This window comes from Botrytis cinerea, chromosome 13 (assembly GCF_000143535.2).
Source record: "Botrytis cinerea B05.10 chromosome 13, complete sequence".
NCBI lineage: Eukaryota > Fungi > Ascomycota > Leotiomycetes > Helotiales > Sclerotiniaceae > Botrytis > Botrytis cinerea.
In genome coordinates, this window is record NC_037322.1 from 1394781 (window position 1) to 1421931 (window position 27151).

Genomic DNA, 27151 nt, shown 5'->3' on the forward strand with positions numbered 1-27151 from the left:
TAGGCTGGATATATAATTATGATACTTAAGATGTTACTAACAATACAGGAACCTTACAGTCTTGCGGCTCTATTAACCTAGCTTGCTAGTCAACGGGACAGAATGCTCCTTACAGAATCGTTAGATAGTAGTTCTCCAACTTCAAAGTTCATTCGGTTAAGATGCCACAGTCTTGAGATATTACCTTCGACTCCTGGAGCGTATTACATACCCGAAAATTATGAAGATTCACAATTGAGACAGTTAATACCAGGCAAGTGGGCCAGAGCCATTGTAGGGAATTTCACTGCCCGTGATATAGCTATAGATACTTCGAATCATCAAGTTCCTCATTAAATTTAGCAATGCTGTATTCAAAATGCTCTAATCATTTTCATGCAAATGTGAATCACATGTCAAAGCCGATATAAATCACAAACGGAGTATGCATTCTTTCGACAGTAAGCATATCAATATTTTAGCTCCCACGCCTCGTGCTCTGTATTATACATAAAGTTCCCATGTTCTATAAAAATTAGTGTAGAAAGTACGTAGTACACTTATGTGAAGTGATCGATGGCAGAGTAAATTCGGCGGACGACTTTGGAGAGGGGAGATTTGCAATCGGGAAGTTACGACAGCGAGAGTGGTATCGAAATATTATCATTTGTAGTATATCCTTCACAAGAATGCATGTTTAAATGAATGGCGCTCAACTATAAAAAAAGACAGCACTTCCAAGTTGTCGCTCCCAGTAGTTTCTCACGTCTGAAAAACTCCATGATCATTATTTCTTATTGTTGGTGCCCCCAAAAGTTTTTCACAGTATTCATAGTATCGATATGATTTATCTAAGAACAAGCAACCACACCCCTCACTCAATACCATGTATGAAAATATGTTCAGTATTGATATTGCAATGATACAGCCTCAAAGTTCTCAACCCTCCAATTCAATTTATAACAATCCATCTCACCCCACCTTAAGTTAGCCAGTTAGCACCCCACCGTCCCTCGCTTAAAATTTCTGCTATCAAATTCTTTCAATCCCACTTTATTGATTTAGAATATATTTTTAACAAACGCATGAATCTCCATCAATCATCCAAGTATCCGGCATGGTGTAGTGGCTAGCATTTCCGCCTCTCATTCGAAGCCTTCAAGTTTCAATCAAGTCGCGGGAGACCGGGGTTCAATTCCCCGTACCGGAATTTATTTTTTTGGCTTTTTCTTTTGCTCGAGGCGTCTTGGGTACTTTCTATTTTAAACTTGTAGTAATTTAGTAGATCTTTAATTAGTGTATGTAGTGAGTCACTCAGACTGGTATTATAAATTACAATACTCAAGTGATTGCAAGTGTGTGCAGAGAGAACGACAAAGACAATCAAAGCATCATGCAAGGACTAGCGATGGTGATTAGACGTTATGATCTATTTTTATAAAGTTTTTAAGTGCACGGAATCCGAGATATATTCATTCGTCTTTTCCAAATAAGAAGATTAATAAGTAAGCTATATTTATCTCATTGATTTAGTGAAATTATTATTATCACTCATTGTCAATCCCCTCATGCGAACCTCGGCTGCTAACCTCCACAACTTCTGTCGAAAAACACCACCAACGACAAACCTTACCACACCACCTTTACGGAAAAACTACTTACATCCTCCACGATAGATTCTCCAGAACCACAAAAGATATCAATTCCCACAAAAGCAGCTGTTCTACACATGACAATATCCTTATCGCTAGCAACTTCTGATTGGGCCATCCGAGAAAAAAAGATAGAGAGAAGAAAAGAAGTGAGGCGACTTTTATATCTTCCCGCTTGGGATATACAGTAAACAACACTAATCAGGGCAATTGATTCAAGAGTAAATACCAACAATCACCAGATAATCCCCAATCTTGGGAATCAACAAATCAAGCATAAGTTTCGCAAAGCCAAGCCATCGATCATGTGAAATCACATGGGAAGGACAGGGTTGTAAAAAAAAAAGCGAAGCTAGGAGGAAGGTTTATTGTAGACCGAGCGAACCTATAGATAGATAGACAGATAGATACCTTCATATATGAAATCACCTGCAGCATGATAGCGTTCGGATACACGTAGAGAATAAATACCAAGATCGATAGGTATGTAATTAAGATTACTACAACTTCACTAACTCCTATTATCCACCTCCTCCTACACTACTGCACTGCACTGCACAGCACAGCACTATAATTCTATCCTCAACATCAAAAGCTAGCCGTAAATTAAAAATAAACCCACATACAATATTGATTTATTTATACACAAGAATCCAGCCATCTGCCCCTCCCCCTCAAACCCAACACCCTCCCCGCACTCAAAGTCCCTCAACTGTAGAACCACAATCAAACTCGAGTCATCGCATCTTTCCACCCTCTGCCTGCGTGCCATCTTTAACCCTTCTCTTCAAGATCACCTCCACACAGACGCGCGCGCGCGCGCGCGCACACACACACACACACTCCCTCTCTCTCTCTCTCTCTCTCTCACGATATAGCAAACCTCCAGCCCCCCCAAATCCCTCGAATCCCATGCACCCCCCATGCACCCCTCCCCACTCCCCTACAAGATATCCAAATACCCAAATACCCAAATAACCCCACACTCATTCAGGCCTCACCACACCCTCACAACAGCATCGACATCCACATCTCATCCCATAACCCATCCCAAACACCAGTACCTCAAATCTACCCATCCCCATCCCCACTCCCATCCCCACCCCCACCAAAACAAAAACATCTCCACTCTAAAAAGCTCCCCTACCTCGCAACCATAGAAGAAACAGCAGGCAGGTAAGTATGAATTCAAAAGCGACAAAGCCCCCATAATCTGAGCGACACCACCACTACCGACAACGACCACCAGGAAGCTATAGCGCACCCTCCAAACTGTATTTGTATTCCAAAAGTCTCACAGCACCCTCTTCTCATCCCAGAAAGCTGCCACAGAAGCAATTCTTCACGTTGTCATATCCTCGGTTCCTGTTGTCATTTCTGAAAAGTAAGATGCAAAAGTGTAGTACTTGCGTTTCCACTTACCTTCCAAGACAATTAATCACATCATATTCACAATCTATACATCAGCCGATAAATCAGACGGAAATGAAGTGAAATCCCTCTTCGTTTTGGACTACCTATCAACTCTACTTACTCAAAATCTAATCCTTTCTCTCCTCCCAAGAAGCTAAAGCTCATCCCCACCCTTCAACATCACCCACTCAAAATCCCGCCCTAAAGGAAACAAAAAACCCACACCAACACTCGAGAAAAAAAGTCCGCGAGGCCGACCGAACAAGGCTTCACCATTAATACAAATGCCCTATTCCATTCCATCACTCTTAACTTCTAATTGCCCATCCAATCCTCCAAACATAAAGGGTAAAAGGCGAAAAAATAAAAATTTGAAGTCAATCAGGATATCATATATTCGCCAACCATTCATCGACCGCCCACCAACTCTTCTAAATGTGATCCATGATATCCTTATCAAATCCAATGGTGGTACCAAATCCTCCCAATCTCCTCCACGGAGAGCCCTACATCTCATATATGTAAAAGAAGTTTTTCCATCTCCACCTAACCTGGGAAAAGACAAAAGAGTAAATTGAAAAAAGGGGGTTGTGCTATGGCTCCAAATATAGAAGAACAAAAATAGCCAAAGCTCGTAATTCGCAAAAATACTAACTTTTGCTTGCTGCAAACAATATGATGCGGTCAAAAAGCGCTCAACGATTCAGAAATTCTTGCTTTGCTTTGCTCTGCACAACATATATCCAGGTGTGTGCAGTAATCTATGAAAATCCCCAAGTTCAAAGAGGAACATGTATTCCAAAGTAGAGGTGATATAATGGCTCCATGTGCTCCATCAAAGGAAGCAAACATATGCGACCAGAAGAGAAGGTCATTCCTTGCCACGTTCACCAAAAACGCCAAGAGGATAAATATAATGTCTTTGCTCCATGCAAAGATTGCGGCGCCAACATCATGTTTTGATTTCATTATTCGTTCATGATTCATCTTTGTGAAGATCATGATAGTGCCTTCTGAGCCTTTTCTTGTGCTCGGGCATTGCGTGCAGATCGTACTAAAGGTGCTAATTGTATGAGGTCTGTGCATTGTTTCATGAAATCGTGCTACAAAAAATAATTAGCCTAGATCAATATTGATGTGGTAAAAGAAAATATTTACCCTTAACAAATCATGAGCACTAGCTCGCTTTTCCGGATCCACCTTAAGAGCAAAGTAAAGGAAATCCCGGAAGACAAGGCTCAATTCCTGTTCATTTTTGATAGCAGGAGTGCCATTTGTCGCGATCAAATACAAAGCTCTCAGGGGTGACTCAGTGAGGTAGGGTGGCTCCCCTTCAATCATTTCAATAGCCATAATACCAAGAGACCAGATATCAACTTTGCGTCCATATTCTTTGCGTGTGACAACTTCGGGTGCCATCCAGTATGGTGTACCAACCATGGTAGTACGTTTATTGTGAGCTTCGTTAATTTGGGCACAGAAACCGAAATCAGCTGTTAAAGATATTAGGATTAGTGCTACAGACTCGGAAGATAGCAAACTTACTGAGTTTAATGTTTCCATCCATAGACAGCAGAATGTTATCCGACTTGATATCGCGATGGATAACTCCTTTTGAATGCAGATGTTGTAAACCCTTCAAAGTCTCCCGACAAACTGCTGCAATTTGACCTTCTGACATGATATTGAAAGTAACCACATCCGTCAAACTTCCGCCCTCCATATATTCCATAATTACCCAGAGTTCTCCAGTAACCAAGAAACTATCAATAAAATTGACTATGTTCGGATGAGAGCTGTCTTTCATGACAAGAATTTCGTTGATGATCAAATCTTTCTTTGGCTGTTGTTCGAGATTCATTTGTTTGATGGCTACCAATCGATTTGTCCCTCTTTCATAACCAGTGTATACACCACCAGATGCACCTTGTCCAATCTTAGTGAGCTCCTTGTAGATTTCTCGAGGGTCACCCTCTGTGCAAATTTGCTTTAACCTAGCAACGATATCAAAACCGGTGCTTTGACGTGCTCGTTGCCTGGGACGTGGACCTGGTACTTGTCTAGCTTGTTGGCTTGGGTGTGGAACACCATTCGCTGGGAATTGACCTTGAGGGGTTGGCGGAGTAGCTTGCTGGGTGGGCTTCTTGACGCTGATCGATCGGCTCATTGCTTGTTGAGCCTGTTGCATTGCCTGCTCTTGATGGTGCAAAATCTGTTGTTGGTAAACCTGTGGAGATGCTGATACTGGAGTTGCGTATGGTGGTGTACCGTTCACTTTTGAATTTGATCTTGATCTAGACCTGTGTTCTTCTGGAAGCATAGGACCGTTGTCCTGTATAGTTGGAGGGACGTATGCTAATGCCGGTAAATCATCACTTTGACGGGCCATTCCAATTCCAGAATCTTTACCTGCGGCAGGTGGCGGTGGTGCAATTCGACTAGGCCCTTGCATCGACATAGGGGGCCTAGGGGCTGGCCTGCTAGGAACGAGTCCGTTGAGCTCAGGCTTGGACTGAGAACCTCCCCCTTGAGTTCCGCGCGGAATTGGAGGCGGGGATCTTGGGTTCTCGAAATTCAACTCGTTATTCGAGGGAAATCGAGGACTAGCTGGAGGACTCATCATCGGTGTCATTGAACCATAATTCGAGTTATTGAAGGTCGGGGATAATGGCAATGGCGCCGGCGCAGTGCGCGCCATCTTCATCTCTGGTACCTTCGCATGATCAAACTTGTCAAATATCTCTTCACCACCTTTATCCGTGTTCTCTTTATAAAAACCGACGATATCGACAATCGTTTGCGGATGTTGCTCTTGCTCTTTTTTCGTGATTCCACTTTCGTTGATCATACGCTGCCATTCTTTCGGCAACCCCTAGGAATCTGTCAGCTACGGAATAATTCTTTGGGGCGGGCAATTCGTCCTGAATTGTACTTACAGTAAACTGACCAGTTGTGTTATCGTAACCAACATGAGTAACATGGACAGGATTCTCAGGTGCGGAAATTTTGACCCCTCTAGGTGAGCCAACACCAATGCTGCTCATAAAACCAGAGAAGCCCGATTTTTTCCTTAGCATTCCAGATTTGGGCTCCTTAGTCTCATCCGAGTATCTTTTAGGACTGATGAGCTGGTTTTCACCCACGCGTGGAGGGGCTTTTTCGCTCATCTTATCGCCTGCGGTAAAACTTGCGGATTGCCGTAACTGTGGACTTACCATATATGGCGGACTCGTATGCGATAACTGCGGTGGTGGCGGTCGCCGCAAAGTATTTGGGGTACTAGAAGACTTTGTTGAATCGATGTGACTAAATAAACCAGAACTATCAAAGGGAGCACCGATAAAGTCTTCGGAACTTTTCTCACTTATTGGTCGCGATGGAATGGAACGGCGATTGTCATTTGCTCCTCCCATGCCTATGGGCTGAAGCACAAATTCTGATCCGGCCAGCACTGGAGAGGCGTTCGAATATTGATGCTCAAGAGACGAATTACTGGATGCGGGATTTGGGGAGGTAAGTTTTCGGGTATGACCTGGAGCGTAGTAAGATCTGGGGTAAGAAGGTGCCGATGGGGCTCGCTGTAAGCTTCCAGAGCTACGCTGACTTCGTAAAGATGTGTGGAAGGAAAAAGATGAGCTGTCGTTTTGTCTTGCCTCGAACGAAGCTATAGCTCTGGATGGTGGTGGCCTTTTAGTTAACTTAGTTAACCTACGGCTGGTTGTTTTGATTTCCTGATCCATATCTTTGGTCACTGCTCAGACCTTCGTTTGAACTTTGGGAGGTCCGCCGCTTTGAGTGGAGGATGAGTGTTTCGTAAATTGCCGTGACACTTTGAACCAATCAAAAAAAGAAATCTGCATGCAATATCAAATTGGTACAGGGTAACGAGTGACGGGGTTCACTGTCTCTACTGTGTCTCCTTTGTGTACATCAATGAAAAGAAATATCGGTACAGCACGTCGTACTGGAGTGTGATTGTAGCCCAGTTTTCTCTGGACGAAGGGGGAAGAAGGTCAAGTCGTAGTTCTTGTTGTTGTTTGGTAGCGGGCGGGAATTACCAGAAAATCTGTATGGGTGAGGAGTGTCTCTCGCTGAACAGTGCAGCAAAACACTATATATGATCGGAGTGTGGCTCGCAGATAAAATTGGGCGGACAGAACAATATCGTCGTAAGATGAATGGAGGTGAATCAATTTAGGACGGGGGATTCTTGGGCTCGTCGGTTGCTTTTGAAGAACTGAGATGGCTCGGGAGGTAGGTAGGTGGAGGAGGAGGAGGAGGGCAGGGAGGGAGGGAGATTGTTCAAAAAGAGGGGAGGGAATGGGAGGGGCATGGGATAAGTGAGTATAATAGATTAGATAGGTATAATACGATTGATATGAGCAAGTGGTGGGTGGTGCTGCCGGTATGCGTATGTGTGTGTGTGTGTGTGAGTGTATGTATGTATGTATGTATGGATGGATGGATGGATGTATGAATGGATGTATTTGTGTATATATATGTACGTATGTATGTATGTGTGTGTATATGTTGCAAGCTGTATACGATTTGATATGATATAAATGTCATTGTAGTTCCTCGGGTGAACGAATTACTCTGATCCTCTGCAAAAAGGCAACTGACGATGCACGTCTCTTCTCTTCCCCAATCCCTGATGAGTATTTCTCGATCCTGAGATCTTTGAACCCAATGATCAGTGTGTGATACGCTGGCTTCAACGGCGGCAGTTGCCAGACGGAGTTCATCGCTCGTGAGTGATTTGCCCATGTACGCTCTGGCATGGCAGGAGACTGAACATTCAATAATCCCGATTCCTAGGTACCGTGGACAGCACAAGTCCTGGGTGCTGGGTGGGCTGCTCGGCTGGTAGGGAAGGTAGGGAAGGTAGGGAAGATACCAAGAGGATTAAAATTCCTTGTTTATATTCCCTGCTGGGTTTGAAAGACTTGGACTTGGATTCGGAAAAGACTTTCGATTTTCTCCACTGCCCGACCTCGTTTTCGACCCTTTTCGCTGCCAGCGCTGTCAGTTTAACCGACTTGACTGGGTATAGAAAGAGGATGACTGGGTCGTAAATTGGGTTGTAAATTGTAATCGTGATGAAATCTTGGGAAGGGAATGATCAATGGATTCTAGAAGGAAAGGAACGGGAAGAGGTAATATAAAGATTGAGTAATTTGAGTCAAATTTTTTAATGAAAGGGCAGGAGAGGTCGCATCAATTCTTGTGCGTCGACAATGAAATATAAGGAGGGGAGGCGGGAGGATGACGGAGGGCAAGAAGGAGTTTGGAGTATATCAACCGATGACATTCAACCCCAATACACCAAATGGGAATCGACTTTGGAGACGATAAGGAGGAGAGAGAAGGAGGCTAACGGAAAGAGATATTGGCACTGCAACGACGTTTTATATCTATATGAAAAACACGTACTCATGGACGAATGAATGATATCTAGGTCCTAAGTACTATGTTCATGATGAAAACTATACACATCTATCTAGCTGTCTAGCTGTCTAGCTGTCTACCAAGGGATGTTGTACCTGCCAGGACCTACTAGATTTCGTCTAGATTTCGTCTCTTTTTCTTCATACCGTACGACCTACCTGCCTGCCTACCTATACGTACCTGACGAGAAAAAAGAGCCCAAAATTGATTATCCCAACAAATCCTACCGTAAATCAGCCACGAATGAAGCCATGAGAGTTGGTAGTATCAAACATCCCCTCGATAGCCTTCCGTGACAAAACTACTGAAATTTTGGATTCTCTGAATTTAAATGGAACAGATAGCCTACCGACCCAGCACCTTCCTTACCTACCTACTAATTAACGCCAATGCTAGTAATTACTCCCAGTGAGTTGCTCCATTTTTCGTACAGTATTTCAAACAAGCCTCATTACCACAGCATGTACATGACATGGCACTAATGTACATCGACAGCATGTATTTGGTAGGGAGGTAATCACACCTAGAAAGGTCATGGCTAATTTGTATTTGAAGGCCTTCAAGCCACTGTGTTTGATCAAGTCGCCATACAAACTCTACAGCCCATGTTCCCACTGGTATGTCCACCCGGTCTAGGAATCGACAGACTTCCCTTCAACTACAGTCCGTATCCAATCATCTTGCAAACGAATAAATTCGTACTTGAACGCCTCCTAAGGTTTCTGCAAAGACCCTGAGTGGCTTGTTATAGTAGGTTACTTGCGTGCCTGATTGCTACTCATCTAGAACTTCTCTCGTTGGCTGAAGCAGAATGAAATCGCTGGTTAGCCCTTTTGTGTTGGATTTTCTTTTGTCACTTGTATTTCCTATCTCAACTGTCTAGCAGCTCACCCCAAAAACCAACCCACCACCACCATCATTTTGTTCCACCGGTTTGTTCGGACAATATACCTGCAGAGGACGTCAACATCCGATACCACACCTTCACATCCATTAGTGTACAGAGTACGTAACTGATTGTAAGTCCCTAGCATCAAACTGTTGAAAACCGTTGGTGCAATGAATTAAAAACCCCATAGCTTTCATGCTTCCGGCTTCTAGATTTTTGATCCCTTGAAGATCATCGTATTCTCCTCCCCACCTGAGCGATAGTGACAATATTCTCATCAGAACTAAGGTTAATGAAGTTAATAGATACTACCGGGAAAAGACATGTGAAGCTGTATCCCTGATTCCGAGAGCAAGGATCTTTTCAATTTCATCTCCTTATCCCTACTCATAGATTCAAATTTGAAAGTCACGATGTGGTACAACAATCTACAATCGCCTTTTTTTTTATTACCATTCCTCGGGATCTTTCTCGCTTCTACATAAGGAGATATCCTCAGCCGTTGTATGCAATTATACTGGTACAGCATACTATCACTTTCTTCTGCAACCATCCCGAATCATTCTTATCATTTAAATGCAACCTCTAACTGACTTTCGATACAAATCGTTCTCTTATCCCCGAAATCTCAAACAAGACAGCTTCATCTACGCCCGCTATTGAGATAGTGGTGGGGTCATACTCCTGGTTGCCGAAGTAACCATTATCTGCTCTGTAACTTCAAAATAGACAAAGGGAAAGCGCCGTTGCAATGTTGTATAGTACCTGCTCATGATATACAATAGTGCAGCGGACCTCTTGTACTGTTCTGTATAAAGTGGTGACATGTTACCTGGAGCAGGTGGGTGGGCTGACTCCGAAAGACTTCGAGACACCACATCTGCTACACAACAGGAGGGGTGATCCTCGATCGAATTTCGAACTGGACTCGAAGCCCATGGCCATTCGACTATGTGACAAACCGTAGAGGAAACACTCAGAACCCAAGATTCTCTCCTCAAGACAGGAATGAAGCATAGCCACTTGGCACAGAAATTCATCAAGAAGCTCTCGCCTTGGCAGATAACTTCGAGTCTCAGTACTTTACTTGCGGATTGGAATATCATGTAAGTACATGTATGTATACCCAAGTGCTCTCTCCATGATGAAGCCACTCCAGCTCTACCTTCTCAAAAGCATCAGGTGCATCATCGTCGACCCTTTCGAGCGTTGTCTGATTTAGTCTCATACATTGATCGTATGCGGAGGGGAAATTTGTATGTGGATATACCCCTCAAATGGATTGAGATTAGAAACCAGTAAGAACAATTGAATAGAATCAATACCAGCACTAGGTCATGTTTATGTACTCATTATGGCTAAATCAGGTGAATTCAGTGCGATACCAGAATCTAATATGTGAGCTTTCATGATTCAGCCATAAGGAATTGAAGTTTCCTTGTAACCTTTTTTTCTTTTTTTCTTTCTTCAATTCCCTTGTAAGCCGGGGATACAAGACTCCCCCATCTGATCTCCAGAGTTTGATGTCATTGACTCGAACCAGTGGGAACTCAAATGCAGATTTTGATAACAACTTCATTCCATGTTTCAATGCTCCTCCAGATAGTGAACAGCTTAATAAGGACTGAGGCTTTGCAAGGTCACGGGATGCCAAGACAATTTGGCTGGATTGGGATTCGCTTACCAGGGTCATTTTATCGCCCAAGCTTCTGATTAAGTGTTCAAGAAAGTTCCATAATATGTTCGACCCACGGTACAACTTTCGAGATCTGGACAACTTTCAACGTCGTTGCACATAATATCTCAGAAAACAGAAAACAGAAAACACTTGTACTTACAGAGCCTATTCAATCAAGAAGAGCTCTGCATTTCATCAATTTCTACAGAACTTCCCACATTGTTACTGCATCGCCCCTTATGCCAGTCTTCTAGACCTTGGAGCTCATTCTCCCATAATTTGTCTGCGTGGCCTTACTTGTCCTTATCTTCCCGGTTCAATTGATCTGCGTTCACCTTGCCCTCAATCACTCAGCAATTCTTCAGGTAAGTCCTGATCTCTGCTCAATTGTGATTGCTGTGGGAAACATATTGTCCATTGCACATATACTAACGCAGTTGTCATGTCATAGAGTTACTAGTCGATTTCCACTTCAACCTCGTCCATATTCTACAATCTTAACATTAAAATCATTCCAAACATGTCTGCCGTCGATACTGCTGTGCCAAATGGCCATTCCGAAGCCAACGGCAACGGTCCTGAACTTACTCGGGCTCAGAAGCTCATGCAACAACACGATCATGAACATCAGCCCTCTATTGAGGAAGTCCCCGATGAAGAAGATTTGAAGCATGGTGAACAACCTACCTCTACCAGCGTCCTCGAGGATGTCAATGGGGATTCAACCGCTCCAGGATGGGTTCCAACTGTGTCCACAAAAGCTGCAGGAAAGCAAAAGGAGGATGCCCGCAAGGAGCCCTCAATCGATACACAATCTCACGAGTTGTTCCCAGCTCTCGGAGCCACCTCTCAACCTAAGCCTCAAGTTCAAGGTATTTGGGGCGGCGGAAAATCTCCAGCCAATGCCAATGGAACTCCAACAAATGGAGTATCGCGGGCTTCTACTCCCATCTCAGGCGCAGCAACCCCATTGTCTACTGTCAACCGACCAAAGGTCAATCAACCAGGCCAACAGCATCAAGAAAGAATAGAATTAGCCAAAGATCACATTCTCAAGCGTGACCAACTGAAGAAACCTTTGCCAGAAATCTTGAGAGAGGTCAACAAGAAGTATAGATCTAACATTACTCAAACAACTGGTCTGGAAGGTAAGATGACCTTTACAGCTTACGGTCCTCCCGCAGCTTCTCGTACCGGTATCAAGGCTTTGATGGAACAAATTGGTGCAAAGGTAAGCTGAATGTTACTTTCTTCCTCTATTTTTTCTGACACTCTCACCAGCAAGAAATCCACGTCACTATCCCCAGCAAAGCACGAGCCTTCATCATTGGAAAACAGGGCTCAAAGATCAAGGAGTTACAAGAAGCTACTGGTGCTAGAATTCAAATGCCTAAAGACAATAAGCCTAGCCCTGTCGACGATGACGAAGATGCCACAGTAGATGTCACAGTTGTGGGTAATGCTGTTGCGGTCGCAGAAGCTAAGAAGGCAATCGAAAAAATTGTGGGAGAAAAAGCAGGCACAACCAAAACCAAGCTACGTGGTATCCCATCGGAATTCTACCGCTTCATTGCTGGTCCCTATGATACTCATGCCGATTCCTTGAGAAATACTCACAACTTGTCCGAGTTGGAAATTCCGTCTAATTACATCTTGCGAACCGTCCCTCAAGCTCATGATGGCCCAATTTTTGTTCCAGCTGCTGCTGACAATTGCATAACTCTCAATGGTGACCGTGCTGCTGTCCTAGCAGCACGCGCGGAGATTGAACGTCGGGCCAAGCAGTTGCATGAAGAGCTCACTCGCCATGAAGTGAGAGGAATCAGCAAGGGTCGCCATCAATCTATTATTGGTGAAAAAGGTAACCCAGGAGAGGACTTTTTTGCCACAACTGGATGTGCCCTATTTGTGCCAGAAAAAGATGAACAAGACAACACTTTCACAATCGTTGGCCCTGCGGACAAGATTCAGAATGCTGTGCGGGAAGCCAGAAAGCTATCAACTAAATCGCAATCTGCCACTATTGATGTTGAACAACATTTCACTGGAATACCAAACAGCAAAGAGCATGGTCATAACCTTTCACGATATTTGCGCCAGCGCAACGAGATGGAAAGACTCGAGAGACTTCACAATGCTCGTATCTACACCCCAAATTCTGTCAATAGCTCGATCTGGGAGATCTTTTCCGGGGAAACGGAAGCCGTGTATGATGTACAGGGACAGCTGATGAACATAATGGATGCTCACCCTCACTCACGTATGGCAAACATTCCCGTAGACCCTTTCTATCATAAGCATCTTGAACAAGATATCTCTCCAAGGGTCAAGAAAGATTATGGTGTGCACGTGGTGTTGCCAGATGGACCCAACGGCGATGTACTCCTTGTTTTTGAAGGACCTACTGGAAACGAACCGGATTACAGCATTTCTCGTGGCCAACCTTCAAGAAATGATATCGCACAATTCAAACGTGGTTTGGAAGATGCTCGCAAGCACATTATTGATGTCATTAGTTCTCAAGCAGAGATTACCAGTGAATCGATCGATGTTCCAAAAATGTAAGTCTTTTGAAACAACGTATCATTTGATCGAAAGCTGATAGTCATAGTTACCACGACAAGCTCAAGAAATTCATCACCGCGGAGAACAAGGCCTTCCAAATCCCCACTCGCGTTATGGCTACCGGCACTATTGTCACACTTCGAGGACCTAAACCTACTGTGGAGAAGCTGGCTGTCAAGGTCAGAGAATTCGTCGCACAGGCGATTGAGGAGGAAAAAGAACGCGGTTACACACTTTCTTTTGACTTCCCTCAAAAGCATGCAAACCAGCTCATTGGTAAGGGAGGCTCATTCGTGAACGAATTACGTGAAAAGTTCGATGTCGACATTCAACTCAAGGATGGCCAGGTCGAAGTGAAGGGACCCAAGGCCAAAGCAGATGCTGCCAAGTCTCATATCTCGGCTCTTGGCAGACAATGGGCTGATGAAACAACGTACACCCTAAAGATCGATCCTAAGTTCCACCCTGAGCTCATTGGTGCCAAGGGAACCCAGATCAATAGGTTGCAAACTCGTTACAAGGTCCAAATTCATTTCCCACGCTCGGGTCGTCCTACAGATGAAGAGCAGGCAGAAAATGATGCTGGTCAACAAAATGCTCGACGTCAACAAGCCCCAGACGAAGTATCTATAAAGGGACCTAAGAAGGGAGCTGATGAAGCCCGTGATGAAATCCTTTCTTTGTTTCAATATCTACAAGATAACTCCCATAGCGCTACTGTCAGTGTTCAGCAAAGCCAAGTTCCTTCCCTTATCGGTCAACGTGGAGCTGGCATGGAAGAATTGAGACAGTTGACTGGAGCCAAGATTGATGTTCCCAACTCTCGTGACAGTGCTGACGCATCAGGACGAGTTGAGATACAGATCAAGGGAACAGCATCTCAAGTCGCAAAGGCAAAGAAGTTGATTGAGGAAAAGAAGAGTGTTTTCGATTCGACAGTCACCGAGTCTTTGGATGTCGACAAGAAGCATCATAGAGCTTTGATCGGCGCTGGGGGTGCAAACATTCATGCCATCATTGTCAATGCTGGTGGATCTGGTGACCGCCGAGAGCTCGCTCGGGTTGTGCAATTCCCCAAGGCCGAATCTGATGGTAATGCTATCAAGGTTGAAGGTAGCCGACAGCTTGTTGACAACATTGTTTCTGCCATTCAAAAGATTGTTGAGGAACGAGAAAACCAAACAACAGAAACTGTAGATGTTCCAACCGACAAGCATCGTCCTTTGATCGGTGCCGGTGGTGAGACGAAAAAGGGTATGGAGAAAAACTTCAAAGTCTCCATCGATATTCCTAGACAGGGTAGTGGTCAAACTGGGATCACCGTCACTGGTCTTCCTGCTGATGTCGAAAAAGCAAAGGCCCATATTCTTGAACTTGTTAAAGGCCAAGAAGGCGAAACTGTCCAAGTTCCACGTAAACTTCATCACGATATTTCGAATAACGGTCAATTTTTCCGAAAGTTGCGAAATGATCTTCAAGTGACAGTTGATCATGCAGGAGCTAAGATGCCAGCAAGAGCCACACCACCATCTGGGGCTAGCGCTAAGGATGCTTTGATCACAGATGAAAAGGACACAACTGATGACGTTGAGGAATGGTTCGTCTTTAACAAATCTGAATCTGGAGAGACTGGTGACATTCCATGGGTTTTGCGTGGCTCCACCGACAACATTGCGCAAGCTAAGTCCATCTTGGCTCAAGCCATTGAACAAGCATCGAAGAACAACTTTGTTGGACATCTTACCCTTGTTGATCCTAGCTTGTATGGATCAATTGTTGGTAAGAATGGTAGCAAGGTTAATAGTATTCGTAAGGCTACTGGCTGCAACGTCACTGTTCCCCGTGGTCAGGGAACTGATCCAATTGAGGTTGTTGGTAGTGAAGAGGGCATTGAGAAGGCTAAGGAGTTGATTCTTCAAGCTGTTGCTGAGGGAAAGAACAAACCTGCTCGTGGTGGTGATAGATATTAATTGCATAGTAGATAAGGATGGATGGCATGATAACTGGTGGGAATTGGTGTTGATATCGGTGGTGGAAGTTTATTTATGGGAAATTCAGACAGTTGACGCGTTTCATTATGAGAATTTGTAGGTAGAGGCATTTATCATGTTTTATGCGGAGCCGAATGTTTCTTTCATGGGCGATCTCTGGGTGCATTTGGGAGGGTGATGGGGGCGGATGGAAAATGGAAAGTTAGTAAGAACATTTAGGTTTCGTATCGTAAGAAGATATTGATGGGAAAATCATGGGAGTTGGTGTTACTTGAATGCATTTGACTGGAAAGTACCTAAAGTCTGTTTTTCTTGTATGTCCATGATCGTATGTAACTGTGAATATTAAATGTTTCGTGAAGATGTTTGTTGACTCGCCGGTAATTTTTGTCCTACACAAAGACAATAAAGGACTAGATACAATAACAAAAGGTGCTACTCTTGTCCATTATGGGTTGTGTTTGATATCACTGAGCAAATACCTACCCATCGACGTTCCTTGATTCTAGTCATTTAGGAGAGAGAGAATGGAAAAGCGAGAAGGAATTTAAGAAGCTGGATGGATGGATGATGATGGATGGATGGAGGGGTTAATGATGAAGATGTGGGTATGTAGATATGTATATATATATATGTGTGCATATTCTCTTCTCTTTATCTTGGAGAGTGACGTTAGGTTAACTTTCGAGTTGGGTTTTTGTTCTATGGTTTTATATATATTTTTGGGGGGTTAGTTGGTTGTCTCTGTTCTTTCTTTCTTTCTGTTCTGGAGATGTGTATCGTTTGACGGGATGGCAATCTAGCTACGTATCTGTATGTATGTATGTATGTATGTATGTATGTATGTATGTAGATCGAAAAAGAGAAAGAGAAACCCGAAAGTGACAGCAAGAAATCCTAGGGTTTGCATACATACGTATTCAATCTTTTCTCGTCTCTCTTCCTCAGAAGTCTGGAGGAAGTGAAGCGATGCGACGCGATGATATATATATGTATATATATGATCATGCACCCCGGTCAGGCTCGATGATGTACATATATATCACATCATATTATATCATAAGTCATTTACCATCTCTCTCTCTCTCTCTCTCTCTCTCTCTCTCTCTCTCTCTCTCTCTCTCTCTCTCTCTCTCTGTGTGTGTGTGTGTGCGCGCGTATGTATGCATACACACCCAAAGAAAGAGCAAAAACAAAAATGCATTTCGATAATTCAATTAACATTTCATCTTATTCTATCTACGAATCCGAGAAGGACTACTGATACTACTAACTAACCAACTAACCAACTAACCAATAAGTGTATGAACAGACTACTAGAATAGGAATACTCACTGCAAAAAATGAACTTGGGAAATATCTTTTAATAGAACAATTTTTATGTCTGAATAACGATCACAATAATTGATCAGGAATTGAATGAGAGAAAGATAGATTTTGGTATTGAAAAAATTCGAATGTTTAAAAGGTGTTCTGTTAGTCTATACGTGCACTCCTCACTGGCGGTGACACGACCGAGTTGGTGGATCACTCACTGGCGGTGACACAACTGAGTTAGTGCATGAAATATGATGCAATTGAATGGATTCAATACGTGAGGTTTTGACTGATTACTTCATGCAGTTGAAAATATGGGGGGGGGAGGGGCGGAAGAGAGGAAAGCATGATGAGAGGGGGTTTACAGGCGTATATCAGGAGCCAATATGTGGGTTAAAAGTCTCACAGGTTGAATATGCAAGTACAATTCGCTTCATGAATCACTGTATAACATCAAAGACATCAATATGTAAAAATTATTTGCATTTGCTGATCGCATCATTGCTAATGCTATGCTACGCTGTTACCATTACACATAGCCAGCCATAACATTGTCTAAATTTAATTCATCATCTCCCTCTAAACCGAGCCCATTCGCTCAACTCATGATCATGTAGATCATGTTGTATGCAACCTTTATACTATTAACGCCGAATAAATCAAAGATTGCCCAAGCCCAAACCGGAGTACAAATCTTTAGACCCTCTCTGCACTTTGTAGAAGAAAAGTAATTACAGAGAAGTTTGCCATCCTTTTTCATGCCACGCAACAAAGAAACATCATATCGATTCTGGAAATGAAATCTTTATGCAAAGGGTATCAGAAGTCATTAAGCCATTTCCTGAGGTACCATCCTACGACCAGGTAGATTCTTGGGTATTACCCAAAATGTGAAGTATCCAGACGTTGATGGACTCTCATGAAAGTGGGCTCCTCGTCATCGATTAGTACAAAGTATAACCACCGTCAATGATGACGTTGGATCCGGTCATGAATGCGGAAGCATCGGAAGCGAGGAAGACGGCGAGACCGTTAAGGTCGTCAACGGCACCGAGGCGGTTTTGTGGGGTGAGGGATTTCCAGATAACCTTTTGAGCATCAAGAGCTGGGACGTTGTTGAGAGCAGTGTCCATGTAACCTGGGGAGATCATGTTGACACGGACGTTGTACTTGGCCCATTCAGCACCAAGGGATTTTCCGAGTTGAACAACACCGGCCTTGGAGGCGTTGTAGCAGGATTGTTCTTGTGGGTAGTTGACGACGGATCCAGACATGGAGGCGACGAGAACGATGGATCCTGGCTTGCCAGCGGCCATCATTGCCTTTCCGACAGATTGGGACATGAGGAATGAACCAGTAAGGTTGATATCGATGAGACGTCTGAACATGTTGTGATCATAAGTCTCAGCAGGGATGTTGGAACTGGGGGTTGTTGTTAGTTCAAGTTTCTGCCAGATTGTTGATGGTATGTACTTACTCGGCAATACCTGCAGAGTTGATGAGAACATCTGGAGCACCGTGTTCCGCGACAACACTGGCAACAGCAGACTCAATCGCATCGGCATCACGAACATCAACCTTGAAGAAGGAGATGGGGATCTTGTTTCCAGTCAATTCGTAAAGTTCGGCAGCCGAAGCATCACCCAACTCTTGGTTGGCATCGAAAATAACGAGAGCCTTGGCTCCAGCCTCGACACATGCACGTGCCATGTGGTTTCCTAAGCCTCGAGCACCACTGTTTTAACTTCGTATTAGTCTTGAATATTCATCTTCGAAACAAGATAGTGCTTCGACTGAATCAATGCCAAACAACTAATTTAAATGATAAGACCGATAAGGGTCAAATGTTGAAATTATTGTTGAAAAATGATTTTGTGTGCGAGTTATAGATCAAATTGTAGATCGGACCTGACATGTCATGTCTGGATTTAAGAATAAAGTGCAAACTTACCCAGTGACAACAACAACCTTGCCCATCAAACTCATCTTCTGCATAGTAGGGGTCATGCCCTTGTATGCACTTTGTGTGAGAGGAGTGACAACGTCAACGGCCTCCTTTGCTGCTGCTGCAGCAGCCGCAGCTTCCTCAACTGGAATTGTTACTCTTTCTGCTCCAGAACCTATGACATCCAGAAGTCAGTATTAGACTGACAACCGGAGAATCTGTTTGAAAAAATGGTTGATTGGGGATCAAAGCTGTGTGAAGTATTGAAACCTGCATGCAGCTTTGATGTTGGGGAGCGATGATTGAAACTTACCAGGTTGGAACTTGGTAGCAGGAATCTCCTTCTCGTGGATAGCCTCGTAGTCATTGGCTTGTGGAGTGGTTGTGAAAGCTCGAACTGCTTGTCTAGAGATAATGGAGGGGGTGGTTCTGCGACCAGCCTTTGCGGCAGCCCGAATGAAGGAGGATCGAATGGCAGACATCTTTGTATTTTTGGTTGATAATTGAGGTAACTTGTAAGACAATGTAAGGTTCGAAAGAATTGGTTGTCTCTTGAACTTGAAGACTTTTTCGAAGTTGAATGTGTGGAAGGAAGTATGGAAGTTTTGAAAGTTGTGTCGAGAAGGAGCTCTGTAATAAAGTAGAAAATCTTAGCGTAACCCTTACAAAACCAAGCTAGTAAAGCCGAATGACCGAGACCCAAATTTATTTTTCAATGACTGATAGAGAATGATGCAATGATTCGTAGAGTCAAGAAAGAGCGAAGAGTGAATATGGAATATTGACCAGCTGGCCAAGTCCCATTGTTTTCTTAGAATTCACTCTTCTCTTCTCCTGGTCCTGCCTCTTCCTGGAACGAGTGTGGATGCAATGTCCGAATTAAGGAAATACTTGGGATGAGAATGTGGAACGAACCTTTGGAAACAAGTCTTTTTTTATGTTTGATGAGCCAAAAACAATATTAACTGTATAGTATGTATGCTGAAGTTTCGAAAGCCTGCTAACTTGTCAGAAGAAAAGCACGTTTGAAATTGCCCCTTTTCATATGCGAATCTGCAAGAACAGTTGGGTGATTCATAGAATCTCCACAAGGGATGTCTTTATCATCAAGGGTCCAAGTCTCAAAACAGAGTTCGGAGTTCACAGGAGAACGCCAGAACTTGTTTCTGCTGTAAGAAACTCGGACCGGAGATGATTGTTAAGATCTCTCTTAACTGGTGAGAGATTGCAGGAGGAAAGAGAACACCGAAAGGAAATAATGCTGACTGTGTATGTAGGAATCCAGCTCTTGGTTTTCCTTTCAAAGATTTATCGGCGTATTTGACGAACAAAAAACAGTGGTCTATAATTTGCAAAAAGTCGACGAAAGAATCTATATGAAGATAAAGCAGAAATGTTGTCAGGCAAAGCAAGCAACGTAGAGAGGATTGGAAGAATGGTGGGAATCTGAGTTCTCTAAAATGGAATCAAGGGGATATGAAAGGGAGATAAGATAAAAGTTTGGAAGAGTCAAAGACCTTTTAAAGCAAAGCTAAAGTCTATTTTTTCTCCTTCTATTCTAATTCCGTCGGCGCCTCCCCGAAGCTTTCTTTCTCCCAAGCCTACAGATCAGGGTTCGACAGGGTAGCTTCCCTTCAAAGTCCGTGCTGATTTGCATAGCTTGTCCCACTCAAAACGCTATTGAAGTGCCCGGAACCAGGATTAAAGTGCCGGGATATTTGCTAGAACATCAATGCAGAGAGGAATGCTTCCATGGTGGCGGCGGTGGGTGACCATCAGACTGGCTGGCATGGCCAGGATGGTGACTAGGTTGTGCAGGAGAAGGTTGGCATGGCGGTGCATGATAAGCTCGAAAAGACGTGGGGGATGATTGACCGTTTGGAAGGATACTTGTCTCCGATACTCCTAGAACCCATACAAACCGTACAGATGGTGTGGGAAGAGATGAAGCGGTGTGCTTTATACGCAGATTGCCACAAGGTGCAGATTGCTACAAGGTACATGATTGTCGATTGCTGCAAACTGTATGCAAAATGATGGATGGATGAGATGTGGCGAGATCTTTGACATTTGGGAAAAGTTTCTCTACACTTCCTCTCTCTCCGTTCATGCTTTGATGGTATCAGTATGGGAGATTTGAAAAGCTTGTTTGGGGGTGTATTGGTTTCTCTTGATTGATGGTGTCTCATCAGAGTGGAAATTTGGGTGAGGAGTATAGACTTGGCTGTTCGAGCCATAGATCCCCGCCTTTCTTCTATCTTACAAGGTGTGTTAAGCCCCCCTGCAGTTACCGAGCGATGATTGAAACATTTATTTATGGACCCTTGAGATTTGAGAAACTTCCCCAAAAAGTTTAATGTTCTTCTAGAAGCCATCCAAGGGCCACGTTTATTTCTAGATGGGAAATAATAATTTTGAACAAGCAATCACAAGAGAGACTAGTGGAGCTTATTAGTTGGACAAGTCACAAATCTGATGCGATTCGGAATTTAACACTAACTGTTGAGAGTCGAGACATTCAAAACACGGATTGACACTGCCCAGTCTTTTTGGATCCAATATACGAAGGAATGAAGCGAATAGTTTGAATTGTGGACTGGCTCAACTGGGTAAAACTGGAGGCAGTGATGCCATATCGATGATTGATTGATGATTGATGGATACAAAATCAATTTTTTGATCTTACAAGTTACAACGCTCCATGAATTTGCCACTGACTTCAAACTAATCTCATTTTGAAATTCATGATGAAATTCTCGAAGATCAAACCACAATTTTTAAGGATTTGAAGGGTCTTTGACCCAATAAATCTCAGTCCCCTATTTTTCTTAATTTACCCACCACACTTTTCATATATTTTAATTTTCCCACACTCTTTGTGCAGAGTAAAGTTTTTAATTTTTTTTCATTCATTAACCCGATTGCGGAGCCCAAAGTGGTAATGTCGTAGTACTGGTAGTATTGGGAGTAGACACCTCCTAGGTAGCGGTGTGAGCTGGAATGAGAGTCAGACGTCGACTTCCGTCCGAATCTTGAACCATATCCGTGGAAGCTTTGGTAGGAGAACGGCTTGATACAAATTTACAAGCCTGAGAGGAGGGTCATCTGATGGAAATTTCTAATATTGCCTAGGGATCTATGGAAAGGTTATTTTTTTTTTACGAGATCTTGTTTCGCTTTCTGGGGGAGAGGGGAAGGGATTCTTTGCGTTTTCGATTCATGTTCAGGGGTTAGCGATGAGGGTTTGAAGATTTTTTCAGCTGTTAGTTAGGGAGAGGTAGGTATGTACGTATGTACGTGTGTACCTATGTACGGCACAGGCAGGATTCTACAATTAAATCTACTTTGATGGCGTTCTTTTCTAATAGTGCATGGCATGTTTGGGTAGCTAGCTCCTTGGTGTATCTTGAAGAAACAGAAGATGATTATAGCCTTACCCGTATTCCCTTCCCTTGATATGCTATTCGACTCCGTATTGAGGGAACTAATTGTCTAAAGGATCTGAGTGTCTAACCACCTGACTACCTCACAGTGACTACCTAGATTCTACTCTGTACTTACTCCCCCGTACAAACTCTTATGCCCCGTCTATTAATAGTGATCTTCTAGAAGAAGATGAAAGGGACGGAAAGAAATGCTTATCCTACATATCAGTTTAGCCAGCTCTTACCGTGCGTGGGTCAGGGCCTTTCTTTACTAGGTAGGCCGGCAGGTAGTCAGGTAGGCAATCTATTTTGTACTCTGTACCTTTTTTGAGGGGGGTTATCCTGAAAGGACTTTCTTCATATTTACCTACCGTGCTACCTGCCGAGGGTTTATTTGTGAATTATTATTCATTATGTATATCATTTATGAATCCTCATCGATCTGGGAATTTTATGGGGTTCTGATGACATTTCTATGGAGTTACTACGTAGATACGTAGGTAGGTCCGTAATAATGATGATGAAAAGAAGCAGAAGAAAAAAAAAGCCCCTAAATGACTCGCATCATCGGTGCCACGGTGGAAGTCTGGATGAACAGTGTCTAATGGAAGAAAATTCTTTCTTTTTCTTCTTTTTGTGGGGGCAGCAAGAGAGATAGAGAGATAGAGGAAAGAAAAGAGAAAAAAAAAAGAGGAAAGAAAATTCTTTCATCATTGTATCTTTTTTTCCTTCCACACTTCTTTTCATTCTTCATTCTTGTTTTCTTGTTTTTACTGTTATACATCCTTCTATTATATTACTATTCGTCACTTATGTTGTTCTACAAAGGAATCAATCAATCTATCGATGTATCTCAAAGCACCAATCTTACATCGTCGTAAAGAAATGAGCTCTTACGAATATACGACATAGATGAAAAAGAAGAAGGTCATGGTGAGAAGTATTCCTTCGTACTGACATGGGAATGGGTTCAATCGACGAGATTGTTCTCTTCAATTCAGCCCAGCCCAGTCCCGTCCCGTCCAGTTCAGTCCAGTTCAGTCCGATTCGTACCAGCGCTCATAGCTACGAACGAGATGCATGCAGCACGTAGTACGCAGCCCTACTGTACTACTACCCGATTCACGAAACTAAATGGTGAGGAAAGAATGAACAGCCAGCCAGCACGTTGGGAGTGCGTTGGATGGTTCGTTATTGGCGTTTGTCGATGATGCAACTACAGCTGCCACTGCATTTGAGACTGCATGTATCGTTTTATTCCCTCATAGTATCTGTTCATCAATCTTACAACGACAACTGCAACCAACAAACGTCTGCACACAGGTACGCATGCCTTACTTACGGACATCGAGCTTATCACTTCGAATCGACCTCAGCATCTCTCCACCACCTCCACAAACGTTCAGTGGCAATCATACGAACTCCGAATTTACGAGTTTACACCGAATCTACAACGGACGCGTCCAGAGCGGATTAAAGTTTTTACACATACACAATCAATCTGACATGGAAAACACCCTCCCTACTGCTGAATTGGTAATCACATATTCGATTACGATATTCGATATCGATGTCAGCATGGAGTGAAAATTTCTGCAAATAATTATACTCCCGATTCCACACTTGGGCTCGAGAAGTGGCTGCAGTGGCAGATCACAAGTCAAGGTATGCTGCATAACCGCAGACATTTTCCTGCTGATGCAGAAAGAAGGTTGCATGCATGTGTTAATCACACGTGTAGAATTTTCATCTCATTTTGCATTTGAAAATTGTTTCGTGGGGGAAGGAGGGGAGGGAGAGGGTGTTGGTTGAGAAGGATTCTCTTCATCCCACCCCACCCTTCTCTTTTTTCTTTTCTTTTCTTTTCTTTTCTCTCCCTCTTTTGCACGTTATACAATTCTTTCCTGGGGCCAGTGGTTCACTTCCTAGCAAGTATGAAGTAATTGAAGAGGAGTTAGTGAGGGGCAAGGGACCCGACTTCCACTTTGAGATAGCTAGATTGCTAGTCAAGATTAAACTTCCTTCACCAGGGCGGAGAAGAAAGATGCAATGGATGGGTGGAGTTCGATTCTCAAAAGCTTATATGATGAATATCCAGATAGGGACAGCTTATGTTAAGTTTCAAAAAGGAACTTGATGTGTGATGTGAACTGGACGAATATTTTAGTAGATGCTTCGTGTTTTCTGAAAGCTTTTGAGATGAGAATATTTTTTAGGGGGTGGGTGGCTGGATAATGTTGGGATTAGGGAAGCATATATGTTTATTCTCTTGAGATTCTCACAAGGGATGATAGATGTGTTGATTCCTTCGTCGGAATTTCTATTGTCGATTGTCGTTGGCAAGATAATTGATGCTCAGCTTTTTGCTGGATGCTCGATTATAGACAGACGTTTTCTCTCTTAATCCACCCACGCACTTTATATAGTACATCTCATTATAATATGAATTCTATACATAACAACTCACACACCTCATCAAACAACATAGTTTATAAACACATGCGTGAACTCAACACCCAGACACTTCACATCCCACTGTGCACACTTATCTACATATTCTTAATAATACAGCATGACTAAACTTCGGTAACTGTAACATCACATTCTCTATATAAATCAAGGTAAAGTATCAATACTCCCCACCATTTTACGGATGTGTTTGAATCTCCACGGTTTTTGGTACTGTGTTGTTGTCTGTTTCATTCTGGGATTGTTGCGCTTGCTATGCTGTGCGTACAGAGGTTCGTCATCATTCTCGTAATGTGTAGATTGTAGATGGATATTGGATGGAGGTTTCGGCGCAGTGTGTTGAGGATGTGGGGTGAGAGGATGGGGGGATGGGGGGATGGGAGGAGGAGTGAGTGTAGTGTTTTATGTGTGGTGGTGGTTATTAGGTTGGTTGTGTTTTGAGGAGGGGAGGAAGAGGGAAGAGGGAAGAGGGGAGGAAGGAGATGTAGGTGCGTGATGGTTGTTTTCGTATACGTGTGTGTGTGTGTGTCGTATGGATAAGTTGTGTTCTGCTTGTTGTTTGTGAATAGGAGGAGGAATGGGGGTGAGGATGGGGGTGGTGTATTTACTTTTGTTTTTTGATTCGTGTTTTGTGTTTGGATATGAAAGGATGAGAGAATTGTTTTGTTGTGATGGTTATCGTTATCGCTATGCGGGTTTGATGCATGTTTGGTTTTGGATGTTGGGGTTTGCGTTGCTTGTTGTGTCGCTTGCTGTTTTTTGGGTGGGGTTTGCAGTTGGGTGGTTGGGCGGTTGTGTGCTTATTATTGTTATTATTGTTGTTGTTGTTGTTATTCTATTGGTGTTATCAGAGTATTGCTATTGCTATTGCTATTGCTATTGCTATTGCTATTGCTATTGCTATTGCTATTGCTATTGCTATTGCTATTGCTATTGCTATTGCTATTGCTATTGCTATTGCTATTGCTATTGCTATTGCTATTGCTGTTGCTAATGATGGATAGATGGTATGCTACAGGTGGGTAGTACTGAAAAACTCCAATATAGAGGGGCCCTTTATGCTGTGTGTGAGGGGATCCTGATCTCAAGAGAAAGAAGGGGCTGTAGGGATGGTTTAGTAATTGTGCTGCACGTCTATCATAGCATGGCTCTGTGGGAGTCGCGGGGTACTTCATTTTACGCATCAGGATTGGAGGAGGGGCTTTCATGGAAAACGAGGTCGATGGTGGGTTGGGAGGGAGGTCGATGAGCTTGTAGGAGCTGTGGGTCGATCTCCTGGTGCTCTCTTGGCCTGTCAACTTGCCCTGACATAGTCATCGTCTTCAATCATCCATTTCTCGATTTCCTCGTTGAATTTTCTCTCGGTGGGATTTTTCTTAAGGCTCCGCTTCGTTCTCGAAATCTCGTTCTGATGTTGTTGAGAGATACGTATCTTCGAACCTAGAGCAGAGTCAGATAGTTGAAGCTGAACTTGTCGAAGACACTCAAACGGTATTGTCATTATCTTTGATTCTGCCTGCTTGTGGCGTTCCGTAGAGAGAAACTGGTGTTTTTTTTGTTTTTTGTTTTTTTTTTGCAGTGGGGTTTAGGAAGTTGGAGATGAGAGAGGTAGGTCATGGGAGGATATGAGATTCACACGAGAGTATAAAAGCTAGAAAGAAATGACAACGGAAGGGTTGAATGATGATTTGAAACCCGTGATTGAGTATTCGCACCTTTGCCCATCTCTCAAAGTTGAAATCATGATCTGATTCCCCTTTCACATAGTTGAGGATACCAATATCGTATCATGCTCGTAGATGTTTCGCTTCTCAAATTTGGTTCCACGTGTAGGATTATCAAAAGAGGAAGAATCTATGTACTTTAATAAGAAGATCTATATCGAGTCTTTGCGATCCATGGTTTTGTTTGTATTCACTCTCTCTTTATTTGTCTTCTCCGCTGCCACTTTTTCTCCGAAAATTCTGGGTATCTTGTTATTGAAACACCTGCTTCTTCCACGAAATAGAAACTGTACGAGAAAGATAAAAATCCACAACAAGACATGTGGGAGTCGAAGTATGGTCCTCCGAGTTCTTGTCGGTTGAGGATGAAGCGCAGTGTGGTTTTAAATACGATACTTTGAGGTGGTTTTGCGTGGGAGATTTTGTTTTACTCGTATCATTGTTGTCATTCAATGCGTGGTTTTTGTCGATTTCTGGGTCTTCTTCTCATTATCATGCCTTCATTTTTGCATCTAAAATTGGTAAAATGAATCTACTTGTTTTGGATCAAATATCGTCTTGTAGAACTCGTCTCGGTGCCCTTCCTCGAACCTAGTCAGAGTATGCAGTATTGTGAAAATCGACTTACTTGAAAGGAGAGAGAACTAAGAGGGCTC

General features: G+C 43.2%; 3 protein-coding genes across 3 annotated transcripts; 1 reads left to right on the forward strand and 2 right to left on the reverse strand.

Moving 5' to 3' along the window:
- Positions 1–3074: 3074 nt before the first annotated feature.
- Positions 3075–7213, reverse strand: Bcste20. Its single transcript, XM_001556332.2, has 4 exons — positions 5981–7213; positions 4590–5916; positions 4203–4537; positions 3075–4147 (listed from the first exon to the last, which is right to left on the reverse strand). Exons 1-4 carry the CDS (start codon positions 6782–6784, stop codon positions 4043–4045), a joined length of 2571 nt encoding a protein of 856 aa, XP_001556382.2. The 5' UTR covers positions 6785–7213; the 3' UTR covers positions 3075–4042.
- Positions 7214–11509: 4296 nt separating this feature from the next.
- Positions 11510–15938, forward strand: Bcscp160. The gene is made up of 3 exons (XM_024696815.1): positions 11510–12290; positions 12341–13620; positions 13671–15938. The coding sequence occupies exons 1-3, from the start codon at positions 11580–11582 to the stop codon at positions 15592–15594; spliced, it is 3915 nt and encodes a 1304-aa protein (XP_024552628.1). The 5' UTR covers positions 11510–11579; the 3' UTR covers positions 15595–15938.
- Positions 15939–17419: 1481 nt separating this feature from the next.
- Positions 17420–19509, reverse strand: BCIN_13g04000 (hypothetical protein). Its single transcript, XM_001556336.2, has 4 exons — positions 19191–19509; positions 18884–19052; positions 18410–18667; positions 17420–18354 (listed from the first exon to the last, which is right to left on the reverse strand). The coding sequence occupies exons 1-4, from the start codon at positions 19357–19359 to the stop codon at positions 17877–17879; spliced, it is 1074 nt and encodes a 357-aa protein (XP_001556386.1). The 5' UTR covers positions 19360–19509; the 3' UTR covers positions 17420–17876.
- Positions 19510–27151: the final 7642 nt, after the last annotated feature.

What these genes read in the sequence shown, in the direction of transcription:
- Bcste20 (XM_001556332.2), bottom strand. Translation starts at nt 6,784, where the DNA reads ATGGATCAGGAAATCAAAACAACCAGCCGTAGGTTAACTAAGTTAACT. An exon ending in GGATGGAAACATTAAACTCA is followed by an intron (nt 4,538 to 4,589) that starts GTAAGTTTGCTA and finishes TATCTTTAACAG; the next exon opens with CTGATTTCGGTTTCTGTGCC. An exon ending in GTGCTCATGATTTGTTAAGG is followed by an intron (nt 4,148 to 4,202) that starts GTAAATATTTTC and finishes TATTTTTTGTAG; the next exon opens with CACGATTTCATGAAACAATG.
- Bcscp160 (XM_024696815.1), top strand. Translation starts at nt 11,580, where the DNA reads ATGTCTGCCGTCGATACTGCTGTGCCAAATGGCCATTCCGAAGCCAAC. An exon ending in TGGAACAAATTGGTGCAAAG is followed by an intron (nt 12,291 to 12,340) that starts GTAAGCTGAATG and finishes CACTCTCACCAG; the next exon opens with CAAGAAATCCACGTCACTAT. An exon ending in TCGATCGATGTTCCAAAAAT is followed by an intron (nt 13,621 to 13,670) that starts GTAAGTCTTTTG and finishes TGATAGTCATAG; the next exon opens with TTACCACGACAAGCTCAAGA.
- BCIN_13g04000 (XM_001556336.2), bottom strand. Translation starts at nt 19,359, where the DNA reads ATGTCTGCCATTCGATCCTCCTTCATTCGGGCTGCCGCAAAGGCTGGT. An exon ending in TGCTACCAAGTTCCAACCTG is followed by an intron (nt 19,053 to 19,190) that starts GTAAGTTTCAAT and finishes TGGATGTCATAG; the next exon opens with GTTCTGGAGCAGAAAGAGTA. An exon ending in AACTCTGCAGGTATTGCCGA is followed by an intron (nt 18,355 to 18,409) that starts GTAAGTACATAC and finishes AACAACCCCCAG; the next exon opens with TTCCAACATCCCTGCTGAGA.